The sequence below is a fragment of the Talaromyces stipitatus genome, genomic scaffold (assembly GCF_000003125.1).
Source record: "Talaromyces stipitatus ATCC 10500 scf_1105507295487 genomic scaffold, whole genome shotgun sequence".
Lineage (NCBI taxonomy): Eukaryota > Fungi > Ascomycota > Eurotiomycetes > Eurotiales > Trichocomaceae > Talaromyces > Talaromyces stipitatus.
The window spans coordinates 1,305,386-1,323,070 of record NW_002990120.1 but is presented as its reverse complement, the minus strand read 5'-3'; the positions used below and the strand labels follow the sequence as shown (position 1 = coordinate 1,323,070).

General features: G+C 47.1%; 6 protein-coding genes across 6 annotated transcripts, besides 2 other annotated features; 3 read left to right on the top strand and 3 right to left on the bottom strand.

Moving 5' to 3' along the window:
• Positions 1 to 609: 609 nt before the first annotated feature.
• Positions 610 to 6,361, top strand: TSTA_056950 (chitin synthase, putative; the record flags this gene model as incomplete). Its single annotated transcript, XM_002487264.1, has 4 exons — positions 610 to 893; positions 950 to 4,567; positions 4,630 to 5,906; positions 5,959 to 6,361. 4 exons carry the CDS (start codon positions 610 to 612, stop codon positions 6,054 to 6,056), a joined length of 5,277 nt encoding a protein of 1,758 aa, XP_002487309.1. The 3' UTR covers positions 6,057 to 6,361.
• A 271-nt stretch (positions 6,362 to 6,632) lies between these two features.
• On the top strand, positions 6,633 to 7,600 carry TSTA_056940 (uncharacterized protein; the record flags this gene model as incomplete). The annotated part of the gene is made up of 2 exons (XM_002487263.1): positions 6,633 to 7,447; positions 7,558 to 7,600. 2 exons carry the CDS (start codon positions 6,633 to 6,635, stop codon positions 7,598 to 7,600), a joined length of 858 nt encoding a protein of 285 aa, XP_002487308.1.
• Positions 6,706 to 6,739: a microsatellite.
• On the bottom strand, positions 7,601 to 10,787 carry TSTA_056930 (DNA mismatch repair protein (Pms1), putative; the record flags this gene model as incomplete). Its single annotated transcript, XM_002487262.1, has 4 exons — positions 7,601 to 10,392; positions 10,454 to 10,540; positions 10,599 to 10,695; positions 10,725 to 10,787. 4 exons carry the CDS (start codon positions 10,785 to 10,787, stop codon positions 7,601 to 7,603), a joined length of 3,039 nt encoding a protein of 1,012 aa, XP_002487307.1.
• A 169-nt stretch (positions 10,788 to 10,956) lies between these two features.
• Positions 10,957 to 12,810, bottom strand: TSTA_056920 (membrane protein TMS1, putative). The gene is made up of 3 exons (XM_002487261.1): positions 12,604 to 12,810; positions 12,470 to 12,549; positions 10,957 to 12,413 (listed from the first exon to the last, which is right to left on the bottom strand). The coding sequence occupies exons 1-3, from the start codon at positions 12,652 to 12,654 to the stop codon at positions 11,108 to 11,110; spliced, it is 1,437 nt and encodes a 478-aa protein (XP_002487306.1). The 5' UTR covers positions 12,655 to 12,810; the 3' UTR covers positions 10,957 to 11,107.
• Positions 11,346 to 11,395: a microsatellite.
• Positions 12,811 to 12,923: 113 nt separating the features above from the next.
• Positions 12,924 to 15,419, top strand: TSTA_056910 (MFS transporter, putative). Its single transcript, XM_002487260.1, has 8 exons — positions 12,924 to 13,281; positions 13,341 to 13,412; positions 13,467 to 13,599; positions 13,652 to 13,756; positions 13,812 to 14,445; positions 14,497 to 14,512; positions 14,571 to 14,688; positions 14,740 to 15,419. The coding sequence occupies exons 1-8, from the start codon at positions 13,201 to 13,203 to the stop codon at positions 15,231 to 15,233; spliced, it is 1,653 nt and encodes a 550-aa protein (XP_002487305.1). The 5' UTR covers positions 12,924 to 13,200; the 3' UTR covers positions 15,234 to 15,419.
• Positions 15,420 to 15,597: 178 nt separating this feature from the next.
• TSTA_056900 (GATA transcription factor (AreB), putative) lies at positions 15,598 to 17,455 on the bottom strand (the record flags this gene model as incomplete). The annotated part of the gene is made up of 2 exons (XM_002487259.1): positions 15,598 to 17,126; positions 17,225 to 17,455. 2 exons carry the CDS (start codon positions 17,453 to 17,455, stop codon positions 16,428 to 16,430), a joined length of 930 nt encoding a protein of 309 aa, XP_002487304.1. The 3' UTR covers positions 15,598 to 16,427.
• Between the last annotated feature and the right edge of the window lie 230 nt (positions 17,456 to 17,685).

Genomic DNA, 17,685 nt, shown 5'->3' with positions numbered 1-17,685 from the left:
CGCGTTCTCTTAATATAATCAATCATACGAAGTAAAGTCAACTAAAGTCAACTGTCCCGAGAACCCAGATCCTAGCCATGTCGTAATTTATGGTATTCAATGCGAAGAAGAACTGGTCTGAAAACAGTTTCCCTCCGAATGTTACGTCAAATACGTTACGCGTAATTTATAATACACGCCTAAACCGCCTGCCACTTTGAAAACGGAGAAGGAGCGAGGAGGCATGTTCTCTTCTTCCAGTCGCTTCCCAAATCATCGCTTTTCCTTATTTCTTCGCTCGGTTCACCTCTAATTATCCTTAATATCGGTGATATCTTTTGATTTTGTGGCATATCACCGTCGACATTCGCTTGATCTATTCCTTCGCTTGCAAAACAAACAGGGGACGCTACCCTGTCAACCGAGGACTTGTTACTGCTTTGGCTGCACTCGTTCTTCTCTTCCTACGTCTGCTGGACATATCAAATCTATCAAACACCCAACACATTCAGGAAGACAGCACCAGGACGACGACGACTGCATTCACTCGTCGTGGAGGTTGGCTAATGTCCTAGGATCAGTGTCACATTTCGTCTTCCTCGGCAGATTTGAACAGCAACGATCACAGCTATGTCGAACCGCTATTCGATGTTCTCGACCACCTCGAGCCCTGGTCTACCGAAGTCGGCTTCTCAAATATCTACGACGACCTTGCTTAATTCGCTCCACAACGCATATTCGACATCTCAACCATATTCACTGGAAGTTGGGACAAGCCTGGTGGTAAACACATGGCTCACCGTATCAAATTTAAATCCGGATGGCACTCCGGGGGGTATCGTTGATCCCCAGCTGGGCCAGAGAGCTTGGGAACACGCACGACGCAGAGCAGAGGACGGCTGTATTGTGCTAGGGTGTGTTTGCTGACTATGACGGTGCTATATTAGTAGAATACTAACGTGTTCGATAGATCCCTTCATCGATCGTGCCCTAGCTTACTTCCTTCGTTCCTTTCTTCCTTACCACTGTCGACTCCTGAGGTATTATACGCCTCTCTTAATGCTATTCGTCCGTTCGTCACCGCAGTCACGCCTTTCAACCCCTCGTATTCTCTATACTCGTCCTTGGCAGTTTCCTATACCTTCACTCTCGGTGGTAACGTCACTGGCTTGACACTAGCATTATCCAAGTCAGGGCTCAATCTTACAAGGGGCTTGCTAGACGTGCCCGCTGAACCTGGTTACCGTGCTTTCGATGTCTTCTATTATCTGATCAATGCGACGTCTAGCCAAGCGGAGAAAGAATACCTTGACTTGAAAGCACCTTCGACCTATTCAATTTTGAACAAGTCCGGAACCTACGACCCGCCTTCCTTTTTACCTACTGCAGATGATGCTGCGGCCGCCGAAGACTTTCGATCTGCTCTCAAAGCAATTGGCATCAAGGGTGCCGCACAAAGAAGCCTCCTGTCAGTCTTGGCGGGTCTTCTCAAATTGGGAAATACCTTGGGATTTCTGGTCGATGAAGAAGATCTCGAGCAAGTTTGTGAAGAAGCAGCTGAGCTTCTGGGCGTAGATCCGGAAGCCTTGCTTCACGGCTGCTCTACTGATGACCGCACAGTTCTCGTCACAGGCATCTATGAGGCCTTGGTCGATTGGGTCATATCCAAAGCTAATGAAGCAATCGCCGCGCAAATAAAAGCTGACCAGGAAAACGAATCAAGTGATGGATCCGGTGCTCCGTGGAACTCAGAAGACGCTTCAGATACAGTGAATATTACTGTTATTGATATTCCAAGCCCACCTCTTGGCAAGGCTGTTGCCCTTCAGGGTATCTTCAATGATGGACAGGGTATCAACGCTGAGATGAAAGAGGATGGTGTCGAGATCGTCAGCCCCGGTCAGTCTGTCATAAATGAGATGAAACACGCTGTCACTGAGGTCGAAGCTGATCTCGGAATTACCGAAAGCGCTACCTTCCGTGAGCGTGAACATTTACACGATAAGAGGCAGGCCGTTCTAGAAAAGGTCGGTGTCGAGGTGGAGATTGGCGGCTTCCTTAGGGATATCCTTTTCCCAGATCCGAACGAAGGTATAACCCTCGGTAAACACGGCCGCTTTGACCTCGCTGCAACTCTAGGTAGTAGTAGAGTATGGTATCATCTTGCTATTCATCCTACAGATGATACACCCGAGGCTTTTGCAGCATCGCCCGCCACGATGTCTCCATGGTCCGCCGGTGCCGTTTCTCGTCAACTGCGGGAGTGGCGACTGCCCGAATGGGCAAATAGACGACATAAGCATCTCGATTTCACTGCAGACTTTGACGTCGACGAGTTTGTGAACCGGTATGCGCCTCTAGGTTGCAAGGAAGGAAAGGATGGCGTCGAAAGCTGGATCCTTGAGAGAGGTTGGAGTAATGGAGACGTTGTTGTTGGAAAGGAACGGATCTGGATGCGGGAAAGTGCCTGGTGGGAAGCCGAGTCAATGCTGGATCTCAAACCTCATGGTGATATGCCTGTTAACCCTTTCGAGAGTGGCTACTCTGCCACACCCCCGAATCCGAATGGGTCAGGATTCTTTCCTGCAATCCCCGTTGCAGACACTGGCAGTTTCATAGCTAGTCGAGAAAATCTTCTCAACGCCAATAGACAGAGCACATTGTCTCCTGGCCTAGCTCGCTCAATTGCTCCAACTAATAACCAGACTATACATTCTATGGGCGGCGATTATGGGCTGGGATCAAAGGGTGATGACTACAAAGGCGACGACGCTTATTATCAAGCTGAATTGAATCGTCTCGCGGGCGATGATGAAATTGGCCAGCGCAAGCACATCGAGAAGAAAAAGATAACTACGGGCAGACGTCTCTGGACTGGCTTTGTGTGGGCATGTACTTTCTGGATCCCATCATTCCTTCTACGGTACATTGGCCGCATGAAGCGGCCAGACATTCGTATGGCATGGCGAGAGAAAGTCGTACTTGTAGCTCTCATACTTTTCTTCAATGCGGTAATGGTTTTCTGGATCGTTGAATTCGGCACTTTACTCTGTCCCAACAAGAACAAAGTTTGGAACGAGAAAGAACTAAGCTATCACCAAGGTGATAATGATTTCTACGTCGGTGTTCGTGGCTCGGTCTATGATATCAGCAAATTCTGGCGAACACAGCACAGTGACACTGCTATAAAGACTAGTGCTTCGAATATGCAGTGGTCTGCAGGGCTAATCTTAGATCCTTATTTCCCGGTTCCTTTGACTCAAGGCTGTGCAGCGTTTGTGTCGGATACCTCCGTGGCTCTACAGCTCAACAACTCCAACGCTGCATCTCAAACAAATGCCATGCACACTAGCGGACCTCTAAGTCCATACACCACCTCTGCATTGCACAATATCACTTGGTATGCCGACACTTTTCTCCCCTTCATGCGCCAATTCTACAAGGGGGACCTTGTGTGGACAAGGGACAAAGTAACCGAGCAGGCAAACAATGACGCAAGAAACTGGGTGATTATCAACAATGGGATATATGATTTGACCGACTATTTTTACACCGCCAACTTGTTGACTGGTTCCAAATACGACTTTCTGCCTAGTGCCGTGACAACTCTGATCAAACAAAACGTGGGCTCAGATATTACCAGCAAGTGGCAGAACTCAGTCGAGTTTCAAAATGCCCTTAATTGCATGAAGAATGTTTTCTATGTCGGAAAGGTGGATTTCCGGCAGTCGGCAAAGTGTACAGTCAACAACTGGATTCTGTTAGCATTTACAATCGTCGTTTGCTCCGTTATTCTAGTGAAATTCTTGTCTGCACTTCAATTCGGCTCGAAGCCTCGCCCGGCCCCTCAAGACAAGTTTGTCATCTGCCAGGTTCCGGCGTACACAGAGGGCGAAGATCAGCTTCGGAAAGGTCTGGACTCGCTCACAGCTCTTCAGTACGATAACAAGAGAAAACTCATCTGTGTCGTCTGTGACGGAATGATTGTGGGAGGTGGAAACGATAGGCCCACTCCAAAGATTGTGCTTGACATCCTCGGTGTAGACCCAAAGGTCGACCCACCGGCTCTACCATTCAGATCTGTTGGCCAAGGAAGCGACCAATTGAACTACGGCAAGGTCTACTCGGGTTTGTATGAATTTGAAGGCAATGTTGTCCCCTACATCGTTATTGTCAAAGTTGGAAAGGAATCAGAGCAATCAAAGTCCAAGCCAGGAAATCGTGGAAAGCGTGATTCCCAAGTCCTTTTACTCAACTTCCTCAACCGCGTGCATCATAGAGCACCGATGTCGCCACTGGAATTGGAAATCTTCCATCAGATAAACAACGTGATCGGTGTCGATCCTGAGCTGTACGAGTTCCTATTCATGGTCGACGCTGATACTAGTGTTAAAGAAGATTCCCTTAACCGACTTGTTGCTGCTTGTGCCAACGACGCGCGAATTGCTGGTATATGCGGTGAAACTAGTCTGCAGAATGAGGAACGAAGTTGGTGGACAATGATTCAAGTTTACGAATACTACATTTCCCACCATCTCTCTAAAGCTTTTGAATCCATCTTTGGCAGTGTCACTTGTCTTCCCGGATGGTGAGTTACATCGTTTCTAAAATTATGATCGGGAGTAATTACTAATCTATATGGCGGTATAGTTTCTGCATGTACCGCCTACGAACAGCTGATAAAGGGCGACCGTTGATCATATCTGATAAAGTTATTAAGGAGTATTCTGATGGCGACCTTGACACCTTGCATAAGAAGAACCTCTTGGCCCTAGGAGAGGATCGTTTCCTTACGACGCTCATGGCAAAGCATTTCCCTACCATGTCTTACAAGTTTATTGCCGATGCCTATGCCAGCACTGCTGCTCCAGAAACATGGAGCGTTCTTGTATCCCAAAGGCGTCGCTGGATCAACTCGACTATACACAACCTGGTAGAGTTGGCTGCCCTTAAGGATCTGTGCGGTTTCTGCTGTTTCAGTATGCGTTTCGTTGTCTTGATCGATCTCTTGGGTACGATCATCCTACCTGCCACATGCGCATACTTGATTTACCTCATTTATCTGGCTGCCACGAACAAGGGAAATTTCGGTATTATCTCCATTGTCATGTTGGCTGCTGTTTACGGCCTTCAGGCTATCATCTTCATTCTTAAACGGCAATGGCAACACATTGGCTGGATGATCATTTACCTGTGTGCCTTCCCAATATACTCGGTTGTGTTACCCCTCTATTCATTTTGGAAACAGGATGATTTCACGTGGGGAAACACACGTGTTGTTATCGGAGAGAAAGGCGATCAACGTGTGGTGGCTGTTGAAGACGAGGTCTTTGACCCTAGAAGCATCCCACTTCAACGATGGGATGACTACGCCCTTGCTAACAACCTGCCTGGTCGACGGGGTAACGTCGAATACGGAGAGGAGAAGCAACCTATGTATTATACTGATGATGCGGCAATGGAGATGGATGATTTCCGTTCTACGTATTCGTCAGTCAAGCCAGCATCCACTATCTTGACAGGTTTCCCTGGTGGCCGTGGTTCGTACATGCCTCCTCAGTCCCCTGCTGCATTTGGTGGAAACAATAATCGCAACTCGCGGATGTCCTCTTTCACCCGATACACGGATGCTCCTCAACTTGGTGGTCACGCACAGCGCCATATGTCCATGGGCAACATGAGTAGCTATCAGGACAACCCGATGAATGCAAGCAGGTTAAGCATGCCCATGATGCAAAGTACCGACAATCTCCTGGGTGTGCCGGGTCGTCAGCGAAGCCCCCTTGGTGGCTACGGCTCTCGGCCTGTAAGCACCGTGATGGATTTCCGAACTGGGCCCGGTCATGGACCTGATGATCATACGATCGTGGAGGCCATCCGTCAGGTCCTAGCTGAAGTTGATCTTGATAACGTTACGAAGAAGCAAGGTTTGATAAGACCAATCCCTTAATATGAAAAAAGTGCTAACCGTTTGATTAGTGAGGGCTCTTGTCGAACAACGGCTTCAGACCGAATTGGTCGGCGAGCGACGCACCTTTATCGATTCGCAAATCGATCAAGAACTTGCCAACATGTGATTTGCATTCGGGTTTGACTTTTTTTCGTCATTTATTTCTCCCATTGTGTAATAAGATTTTCTTAGCGAGTCGATATTTGAGGCTGGAAGCAAAACACGGCGTTTAATTTGTTCATTTTCCTCCTGACATACTATATGGCCACTCTGAATGGATCTAATCATGGCTTGCTGGTGCCTTATCCAAGCATCTTTTGTTGTCAACGTGCTTTTTCAGTCGTTTGGGCGTCCGACGTATGATTTTTCGATACATGTATCATGGCTAAATTTTCTTTGCATAGACGGTGGAATCAATGCTTTTCGGTTAGCAATCTTGCATCTGATAGTTAATTATCAAGGTTCTAAATAGCTTACGTACCACAAAGCTCGGATTCGATAAATCGTGGTTCTCGGGCGGGCCGCGTCGATGTTTATCTTATCAGCAAATGATATGCAAATCCAGACCTTGACAGGCGGGGAAGTTGATTAAGCTTGACTACTATCCACTTCAATATTTAGACTACTCAGCTATAAACCATTTTCACCTTGGGATTATACCTATAAAACACAATTATAGCTCATTTCACTTACTGCAACAACAATGCCCGCCCCTCAAAAACCCAGCACAGAAAGATCTCCTACGCATGCTGCCTCATCTCTAACCTCACCACAACCAGCAACAGCAACAGCAACAGCAACAGCAACAACTACCCATCAGTCCTCTTCTTCATCCGTTCTGTCTCCTACAACAGCAAATCAACCCCGGGACCCACAAGAAGCAGTTCGCCACACACTCGAAGCCCGCACCGCTTTCACTGCATCTCTCCACTCCGTCGGCCAAACGGTCTCAGCCGATCTTCGGGCCCGAGCAGTAGATTTACACGAAAATGCAGCAGTAATTCAAAAGCAAGAGAATGTATTAGCAAAACATACAGCTGAACTATCAAAGCAAAACGATCAGTGGGACAAGGTTGTTGATACTGCACGCCAGGGATTGAAGGAGATTGGCGACGTACAGAACTGGGCTGAGATGATCGAGAGGGATTTACTTGTTGTTGAGGAGGTGCTGAGATTGGTTGAAGGCGAGGAAGGACATGAGGGAGAGGACGATAGGGTTAGAAGGGAAGAAGAAGGGTATCACGAGGAGCAGTTACGTGACGGACTACATGAGGAAGAAGATGGAGACTTGACGGAAAGAGAGAATGGGGATAGAAAGAAGGTCACTCAAGAGCCTGTTGACGTTCTGGATGATGTTTTGTCTTCCGCATCCGGTATAACTGGTACATCAGCCACGTCGGGCGCGATTTCTGAGTCTTCTGGAAAGATCAGTCCACGGGATCAGGACGGTGGTCAGCAGCAGATCAAAACCATTGGTGATACCAAGAAGAGCGCTGGTGGATGGTGGAAATGGTGGTGGTAATTTTTTTCAACTTGAATTGGAGTAAACTAAATACTACTGTTTTATGAATTGATGACTGATGACATATATTATGAAATTGTTATGTTATGACTATAATGTTTTCTAGTGCAAAATTGTCAATCATAGTTATATGGTCGATTATTTATTAATCAATCTTCATGTCCACCCTCCTCAGATCTCTCTTCTTCTTCCTCCTTCTCTTGATTTTGCCCTTGATAGAATCGTTGCCAAGGATTGTGCAACTCTTCTTGCTCAATATTTCGTTCACTGCTCAACCCGTATTCATCATATTCATCCCAAGACCCCAAGCTCATCAAATGTCGCATTGTTGGCCGGCCATGAGGACAGTTCCAGGGTTTGTCAATGGTCCCCATATTCCGCACTGCTTTCTCCATTTGCTTGACAGTCAATGTCTTACCAATCATAATACTTGATCGACAGGCACGCATTGCAAACATCTTTCGTACCTTACTCGGTCGAGGTACGTATGTATCCGACGTCAAAGAATTTCTCGCGGTTGGAGCTTCGGAAAGTAGTACAATGAGCTCTTCGAGATCGCGAACATCAAAGACGACCTCCTTGCTTAGCGGAAGTGATATGAGCTTGCATCTTCGGCCGATAGGTTCGTCACCAGTGTCGTCCACTTCGATGACGAATCCGTTCTTCTCGAGAGCTGCCTTGTTCTCTCTAATTATTTCTTCCTCGACGGCCGTCAAGTCTAGGGTCTTTGGGTGTACGAGACGCTGGTTTTGTACAACAGTTTCGGCCTGAAGTCGCTCAAAGTTGTACTTTTCATCCGAGGCATGTTGATCGATGATGAATAGTTCGTCTTGTGTAGGAGCCGTTGGCTCATCCACTCCATGTGATCGGGTCGCAAGTATAAACCCCAGATTAAACTGTCCTACAATCCGCATTTTGGCAAAGTCGTCTTTCGACACGGTCAATGATAGACGTTCCTCGCCGGTCTTCTGTTGCTTGCCAAATAATTCTTCTTCCTCTTTTGTGGCATCAAATCCTTCGTATGACTGCAACTGCTTCTGGAGGGCCTCCATTTGAGTTTGGATCTTGGTCAGAGAGCTTTCAAGAGTTCCAACGAGTTGGGCTGTTGAATGTTTATTGGTCTGTTGTCCTTTCTCAATGCACTTCCCACGTTTGCTGTGATTCTCGCTGTGGGTTGCCGCTCTTTCCTCCGCTTTTCGAATAAGATCTTGCACCTTGGCGTCTTCTCGAGCTTTCTTCTCCTTTTCATCTATAACATCTCTATCAGGCTCATTAGAGGCTGGTAAACTCTCGACAATTTCATTGACTGGATCCGAGTCATCAGGTAATTCCTCGGATTGAACTGAGGGCTGCGAACCCTCTAATATCTCCTCGTCACTGTTCCCGTCGACCTCATCAATATCATCCTCGGCACCATCATCTTCAACGTCCGACTCTTGAGTTTGAGTCTGGGAACCTGGAGCTATAAATGATTTGAGGTTTTGGCTGAATATGTTTGGTCTAGATGGGGTATGGACTCTTCGTTTTGATTTCCGCGTGCGTTCCGTATTGACCGCAGAGAACGAGTCTCTCTTCCGTAAAACACCATGACCGACGATTGAGGTTGTAACTTTGTCACCTATAGTGATTGTGGCGACTTCAGCTGGTGGTCGTCTCGGGCGCATCCGATCGAAGGCATTCTGAACCACACCTGCATATTTCGCCGGAGACTTGCTCTGCAGTGTTGGGATTCGTCGTTCATTCCGCTGCGGGGACATTTCAGCAGCTCGTGCCCTGATTCTTTTGACCGCTTCATCGGCATCTTCAGGACCATCCAATTCTTCAGTGCCTGCGTGGGTATCGACCACCATGATCTGACGGTCGGTAACCTCCTGTGTCACAGTTTCAATCTCTGGTTCTTCCTCGGCTTGATCTTCCTGGGTATGTTGAGGAGTTACTTGGACTTGTTCGGACATATCAATCTGGCTTTCTTCAACAGGAGTAGCTTGTGTAATCCTAGACCTATCGGTGATGCCCCCCATGGGCGATGATTGGAACCGTTGCTGAATATCGGTTTGTTGCTTGTTACTAGTGAACCGGGATTGTGGGACGGTTTGCTCTGCTTCCTGGAATAGTTGATCCAAGGCCTCTTTCAACGATTCAATGAGCGCAGCGGATTCATGCAAAAGAATAGTGCGCTTGTCCGGTGAAACATTCACGTCGTAGGCATTCGTATCCATCTGAAAATCGGCCAGGACAAATGGCGCCTGAGAGATGTTGTAGGTCTTGTATACTTCATTAAAGGCTTTGGCGATTTGCGGAATACCACATGGCCGTGAGTTGACATAGTACATTTGGCGGTCGCGTGTTCCCCTTCCTTCTCCCACCACAGGACGTGAGACATAACCCCGAACATGGATCTTATTTAGATCCCTGTTGAGTCTCTTCCCAGTTGCAGATGGTTCAAATTCGAGCTCTAATTCAAGAGGAATCAATGTCAACAGTGTTTTAGCTCCATAGACATTTGCAATGTTGTCCCTTATCGATGAATTCGCTTTGGTTGTCAACAGCACGAGTTGTCTCTTCTTAGAATCCGTATTCTTAACGCTGAACCGCACGCCGATGCTAATACAAGCATATTCGTTTAGTAGATTGACGACCTTGGCCAGTTCGCGCTTGATGTTCTTCTCCAACTCTTTTCGACGCACAGGAAGCCTGGAAAATAAATTCGAAATGGATACCGTCGTCCCCTTCTGTCCCGCAACTACCTGTGTTCCCTTGAGTTTCCCTGAGTGTTCAAACTCCAATTTATTCGCCTTTGGTGCTTGGTGCGCCTGTGCGGTGATTATACGGAAATTGGAAACCGCACATAACGAAGAGAGCGCTTCGCCGCGGAATCCGAAAGTCGTCAAGGATGTCAGGTCATCGTAGGAGGTAAGTTTCGACGTATAATGTTTGAGAGCTGTTGAAATGGTAAGCTTGATTGCATGTCCGAGGGCCAATACTGTTTCCGTAAGTCGCACCTATGCTTTCATAATTCCGAGGATCTATACCACTCCCATTATCTTGCACCTCGATCGAATCCAGCCCATCATTCTTAAAACGAATCTCTGCACAGATAATCCATTAACTTATCCGATCAGAAGAGAAGAATCGCACATTTCATACCGATCGAAGTAGCCTCAGCGTCCAAGCTATTTTCCACCAGTTCTTTGACCACCGAGCAAAGGTCTACAATGACTTGCCCGGACTGGATTTGATGGACCTAGTTCCGTCAGTATCAAATTGACGAACGTATTTACCATGGGCAGAGATGGACTGTACCGAGCGACCCTCAATAGGTTTTATCGTGGCCATCATCGTCGTCCCATCACGGTTGTTTGGGTAATCTAAATCAATTAACACGCGGAGACGCGGAAATCCGCGTTCTTATCGATACTTATCTTATCGGTTATCTAATGTCTTTTATTCAGATATGTACATAGTTGTAGCAAAATAATTCCAACAGAATAGAATCGGACTATATCAGAATGAGCAATCCCAAGAGTATATTCAGTGTTATGGTTTAGCTTAAATAACAATAGACTAAATGAATTTTTAGCGATAAACAAGACCGTTATCCGCCCAAACACCAGCAACCTTGACATCTTAGGAAAGCAGTTATTCGTACATCCAAACTAATAATCAAATCGATCTGGCATCATGGCTGGAGCTATGAGTGTCCACAAATATATAGCATAGCAAACCCAGGCACTGATAATCTTGACCCAGCTGGCCCAGTAGGTCCGACCAACCGATGCAAAGTTACCTTCAGTTTCTGGATCCAATTGTTGTGTGAGTAGTGTGGCCACCCATGTTGTAGCCAAGAAGAAGATGACATGGAACAGAGAGTAGTTATATTGGGTAGAGCCGCGCTCATCATCCTTGGTGTCATAATCATCATCATCTTCATCATCGCTCTCATCCAAGGCACTAGCGGGAAGACTACCGTTTTCAACAGCAGCACGCAGGGCTTCAATCCTCATCTCACGTCGAGTTGAAGGTTGTTGGGTGACTAAACCGTGCTCGTTTGCCTCTGTACTAAGTGCAGAATAGTTGTGCCCGCCTTTAGATCCCAAAGCGATGCCCTGTGTTGCCGCGCGAGTTGTAGTATAAGCGATAGTGGCCATGGTGACTATCGCGCCGAGGACAACGCTGGCTGTCCTAGTGCCACGTGCACGGAGAAGCGGGTTGCATTGACGGTCATCAGGTTCCATCGAGACGGCAGACATTGTCAAATATGTGCAGTAAACGGTAACCATGGCAGCCTGCGCCAAACCAGCACGAGAGTTGTATTCTTGAATCGCAGGCTGAATCGAGACGAAAGAAATGATCAAGAAGACGATAAGATTAACAGTGATTGCTGCTTGATTCATCGAGCACCCGCTCTTGGCGAAGAAGACGTACATCAATATCGTCATGACGAACGATATGAGATACATTCCCAATGTCGAGCCGATCAATAGCCCGCGCCAGAGACGAGAGTCACTGTCTTCAATTTTCTCCAAGCAAAGCTCGGCCCAGGAGTGGGCAAGGTCGACCAGCAGAATGAGGCCGAGAAGAAGGAAGAGCATAGCGGAGATGAAAGCGATGTAATGGCCGTAAACGAAGAAGAAGGATTCCGGAATGAAAAAAGACATAACGACAAAACCGATCCAGAGAAGTACCTTTGGACCCCAGAAACCATTTTGTAGCATCGCTCTGCCGTCTTTCGAGGATCTCACGCCGAGAAGGAGGAGAGCGAGTAACAAGTGGAAGAGACCTAGACCGAAGTTGATACGATGGACAGCGACCCAGCCATGACATTCCTTTCCGTCGCATCGGATCTTCATATAATCCATTGTAAGGTGTTCTAATTTTTCCAGCGCCCAAGGCGTGAGCATAATCCAGGAGACTATCGAGTTGATAAGTAGTATGAAGGCATATGCGATTCTCGTTGCTATGCTATAGGCATGTTTATATTAGCATCCAGCCGAGCTTGTGCAAGCGCGGATACGTACCTGCTCTGAAACTTGCCACATGCGCTACACACAGCAGAACATGTCGCTGCGCCGCAACAAGAAGCCGCGACAGAAAATATCTAGATGAGTCAGTACTGCCTCGGGACATCAGGTAGAAAGAGTAAAGAACGTACGGTGCCAGCGCCGGGCAGAACCAGCATTGGGATAGAAAGAAGCGCACCCATACTGAGCGCCCGACTTTTTCACACTTCTCGAAGCAATAGAAGGGCCGTATATAAATTTGAACGAATTTCTTATTTGCTGTATGAATTGAAGAGGACAATATCATGCATGGTCTGTCTCTCTCTGTACTCAGTGTTTGGATGGAGGAAGTTGCCTGCTCCGCCGTCTGCGGTAGCACGAGCCCATTCAAAGCCGGCTGCGTCACTTTGCACGTGACTGGTTACGTACGCCAGGCCAGCTTATCAACGAGACATCGGAGACAAATCCGTCTGGCAGCGCAGCTCGCAATTCAAGAGAGTGGGATCTCTGTACTTGTTTGTTTCTTATCTTCTACCTTATATCTGCCGTCTTTCTTTTCATTCAATCGTTGCAACCCTCTCCGTCTTTCGTTGAAGTCCACTCTCCCTACGGCGAACCCCAGCCGGCCACATTTCCTTATCGGTGACTGAACTATATCCCTCATAGAATTGTCACACTCTGTATGATCGCAGACATCTCATATATCTCAAGCGCGGACATAACTCTCTCCTTCATTTCTTGATGATACCATGGTAATCGGATCGTTGCATACCCAGAGGGTCATTTCGGGTGTCGCTGCAACACTAATAGCGCTCGCAAGTGGAACCAATGTTGGTGTTACTGACCTCTCAGAGAGTTACAATTGGATAGTTGATCTGATGCAATACAGTATGCATATTCGGCATGGGCACCCCAATTCGCCGAACGGATGGTGTTGTCCTCGAAGCAAAGTAATATGATTGTATGTGTAACTCGAACCGTGCCGACGAGGAAACATATCGACTAATGATCAAAGGGGATTGCGGGAAACATTGGGTTATATTGTTCAGGATTTTTTACAGGATATTTGACTGATACAAGAGGACCCCGACCTACTTTGTTACTGGGCGCTCTGGCTCTATTTTGGGGTTATTATCCTCTCTATCTTGGTACGTTAGAGCTCCTACATTTGCCAGGGACTTGAGCTAAGGACATTTATAGCATACAACCATGGACAAGACTTCCTCTCACTTAGTTCACTTTGTTTCTTTTCATGGCTCACGGGTCTGGGGGGATCCGCTGCATTTTCCGGAGCCATAAAGGCTGGTATGTACTGTATCATCCCGTCCCGTGAGATTACTATTCTGATAGAACCCTATAGCAGCAAGCAACTTCCCCGAAAAGAGTGGTACAGCTACGGCTTTCCCACTTGCCGCCTTTGGACTGAGTGCTTTCTTCTTTTCAAGCATGGCAGCGATATTCTACCACGGCCAAGTAGGCCCATTTCTCCTAATGCTGGCCGTGGGGACGGCATTGATGGTCGTGGTTTTCGGGGTGTTTCTTCGAATTCTTCCTCCAGAACAGCCTTATACCGCTGTACCAGAACGTGATGGGGAAGATCGCCATCAGTTTGTATATGAGCGACCTGCAGAACTAGGTAGGCAAAGAACAAATTCCGAATCCTCATCACTCTTACCTTCATCATCAACACCGCCCTATCTGTACGACACGGGCGATGCTGCACAGTCCAATTCCCGTGGTGCAGTTAAGCCGGAGCTTGACGAGACAAGAGATGCAGACGACGCTTCGTCTCTGCTTTCCAAGCCAGAGTCCCTACAGGATCCCCAGAACGATGACGGACATGGCAGACAGCCACATCAAACCGATGAAGATGATGACGAAGGTAGCTCACACTATGTAGATGTCAAAGGATTGGCTCTTTTCACAAAACGCGAGTTCTGGCAGCAGTTCATAATGATGGCGCTGTTGTCGGGTATTGGATTGATGACCATTAAGTGAGTGTCCAAGGATCTGGAGATCTTGTATGGAAAGCTAACAATTTCCAGCAACATTGGCAATAATGTAAACATCCTTCCCAACGACATAAGTCCCACGTAACCTGTTATCTGACTCGGAACAGACTAAAGCACTATGGAGGTATTACGACGACAGTGCGGACTCCAAATTCATCCAGCATCGTCAAGTAATGCATGTCTCGATTTTGTCGTTCTGCAGCTTCCTCGGCCGATTGTTGAGTGGTAAGAAGAGTCCACTGATTTGAAACCGCGCATACTGACAAATTCCGCCAGGTGTTGGCAGCGACTTTCTCGTTCACAGACTCAACATGTCTCGTTTCTGGTGCATCTTCCTATCCTCAGTCGTCTTCACTCTGACGCAGATAGCCGGCACATCAATCAGCAATCCAAATCACCTCTACCTCATCTCATCATTTACAGGATTAGCCTACGGCTTCCTCTTCGGCGTCTTCCCGTCAGTCGTGGCACACACATTCGGCATGTCCGGCTTGAGCCAGAACTGGGGTGTAGTGAGCCTGGCTCCCGTACTTAGCGGAAACATTTTCAATCTGCTTTATGGCGCAATCTATGACCATCACAGTATTGTCGGGCCACAGGGACAGCGGGACTGTAGCGAAGGACTGCAATGTTACCGGTCAGCTTATTGGTTGACGTTTTTCAGTGGTCTCGGCGGGATGGCGGTCGCATTGTATTGTATCTGGCAAGAGAGGCAGATTCACGGACCTAGAGGAGGTCGTAAAACCCCGAGTCATGAAAGACTGGCTTGAGCTGAACGCTGAAGTGGAGCGGTAGATGGGATAGAAAGGTTTTTGATATCGTGTCATTTTCATTTGGTTGAGGAAAGCGGATATAGATCTCTCATGGTGTTTTTCATTTCGGGCGGCGTACTTTATCTGTATATAGTTATAACTTATGTACTGCGCATTTAACTAAAATAACATACAACTTTCAACATGGTCAAACCCTAATCACCATATGGGTAACCAGAGTCAACACTGAAGACTGAAGAGGACTTCCGCTCATTATCACCAAATACTACTGTCATGAACAGAAGTTCTCATCGTAAACTGAGGTAGTATTGCGCTCCGTGAGAGGAATCAACTGCCCCCTAAGCGATACAACACTGTCCAACACTGCAAACCTTTTTTTTTGTTTGTAGAATCCTGGTGATAAGACAAAACCACAGAGAAAACACCGTCAGCATATACCTACCTACTAAGGGCCCAGCAGAAAGGAGAAAGAGAGGGTTATAAAGGTGTTTGATAGGAAATTCAGCACATAAAAAACCAGATTCAGTAAGCCGGCCGGTCAATCAGTCGGCAGCAACAGAAATTAAAAGCACAAGGTTAAAACAGTATATACACTCAAGTCCATACAGATATTAGACGACTGGACCCTAAGCGTAGCAATACATCAGAAGAAAAAAATAAAACTTAGAAAAGAGGTGCAGTCGCCATAGCTGATCCCTAAACCACCCATACCGATCTATATTCATGACAACGATAAAAAAGATGAAAAAGACAATAGCCAATACCAAGTGGCAAAAAGAGACTTTATAAAATAGAGAGATATTAGAAGCAATAAAAAAGATGTAAGCTTTTGCCCTCCCCTTCCCATATTCGCACATGTTCTTTTCCTTCTCTTCTGTTTCCTCCATAGAAAAACTTCCTTTCTCTCTTCCCTCGGACACCTGATGGTATGTCATTTGCATGTTGCTCATTTGAAGCAAAGAGTAAGTGCGCTGTCATCTCAGTGCGGTCGAGAGTCGAAAAGATCAAACAAAAAAAAACATAGAAGAATTATGAAAAATTAGACAGTAACACGATTCCTTCTTTTTCTTTTGTAGTGTCTTCGCCTTCCAGGCGAACCTCATCATGGGGTATCAAAGATAATAAAATGTAGCTTCAAAGAAGAAAGACGTAAAGGTTTATTGCTGCGATAATCTCGCAGAAGTGAATCCTTTATGCAGATTTAGGAGACTTTGGGGCATTTACGGCCTCATAATCAACTACATCTGATAAGCGAATCTTCTTCATGGCCGGTTCATTTACACCGTTTCCTTGAAATGGGCCAGAGCCAGAATGGTCTGACAGATGTTGCTCTAGTTCACTGATACGATGTTTCAAATCCTCTTCGCGACGTTGAGAATCCTCCAGAGACCGACGTAGCCTTGCTTCTGAATCACGCGCGATCATCTCGGAACGACGCGCGGTAGCGTCGCTTTGTTCGAGTTCCGCGACGCGACCCCGGAAAAGCTCGTTGATAACCTCGAGTTCACTGACGCGAGTCTTGAGAGACGTATTTGCGGCAAGTAACCCTTCATATGTTTGAGGTACATCAAGATGTCGGTCTACCATGGAGGACGTAGAACCAGGGGACGGTTGCCGAAGCTGCAATGCCGGGAGTGTGTTGGCCGGATTGAAGCTTGAGTCGCCGAGAGTTACACTATCAAACATGTGCTGCGGTGCAATATTAGAATTGTGCTGATGGAGAGACGACATTCCCGGTGTATCTGTTCGTGACACGGGCGAGTTGGAGCGATCCGAATGCCCCGGAGACATCTTTCCAGAAGCGCGACGATAACCCTGCGCGCCCAGAGGCGGCGTTCCAGCTTCTGATCTCGACGACGATAAGCCATTCGGATCCAATCCTCCTCCAGACTACAAAGCGATACGGGTTAGTGAACGTCGCCTAGACAATTTTGAGGGGTCAATAGACCCTTATCAGTCGCGCGAAAATTCTTCGCGTTGTGACGTACCTTGCGTTTCGGGACCTGGCCGGCAGTTTTCACCCGATTGCGACTTTTAATAACATCGGTCTTGAGACTAATTGGTCGTGGGCGACCGTGGAGTTTCAAGAAAAGACCGCATGCGTTGCAGAGAACGGAGCCCAGCTCATCTCGGCGCCAAAGGGGAGTGGTTGACGTCCCGCAATTCTGGCACACGGGCTGCAATTGAGGACGTTTTTGGTCAGTGAAAGTCGAAGCCATTTGAGAAAACATAAGCAGAATTAATTTCTGGAAGGCAATGGTAGCGAAAATGAGAAGTGGTGAGGCAGGATGTGTGGTGTTACTGATAGTGATAATGGGGGAGGAGATAGAAGATAGAAGATAGAAGATAGAGATAGAGATTAGAGATAGAGGGAAGTGCGCGGACACGACGAGATAAGATCTGGGAGATTTACGGTCGGGAGCGATAAGAGATTTTTAGGGGAAAAAAA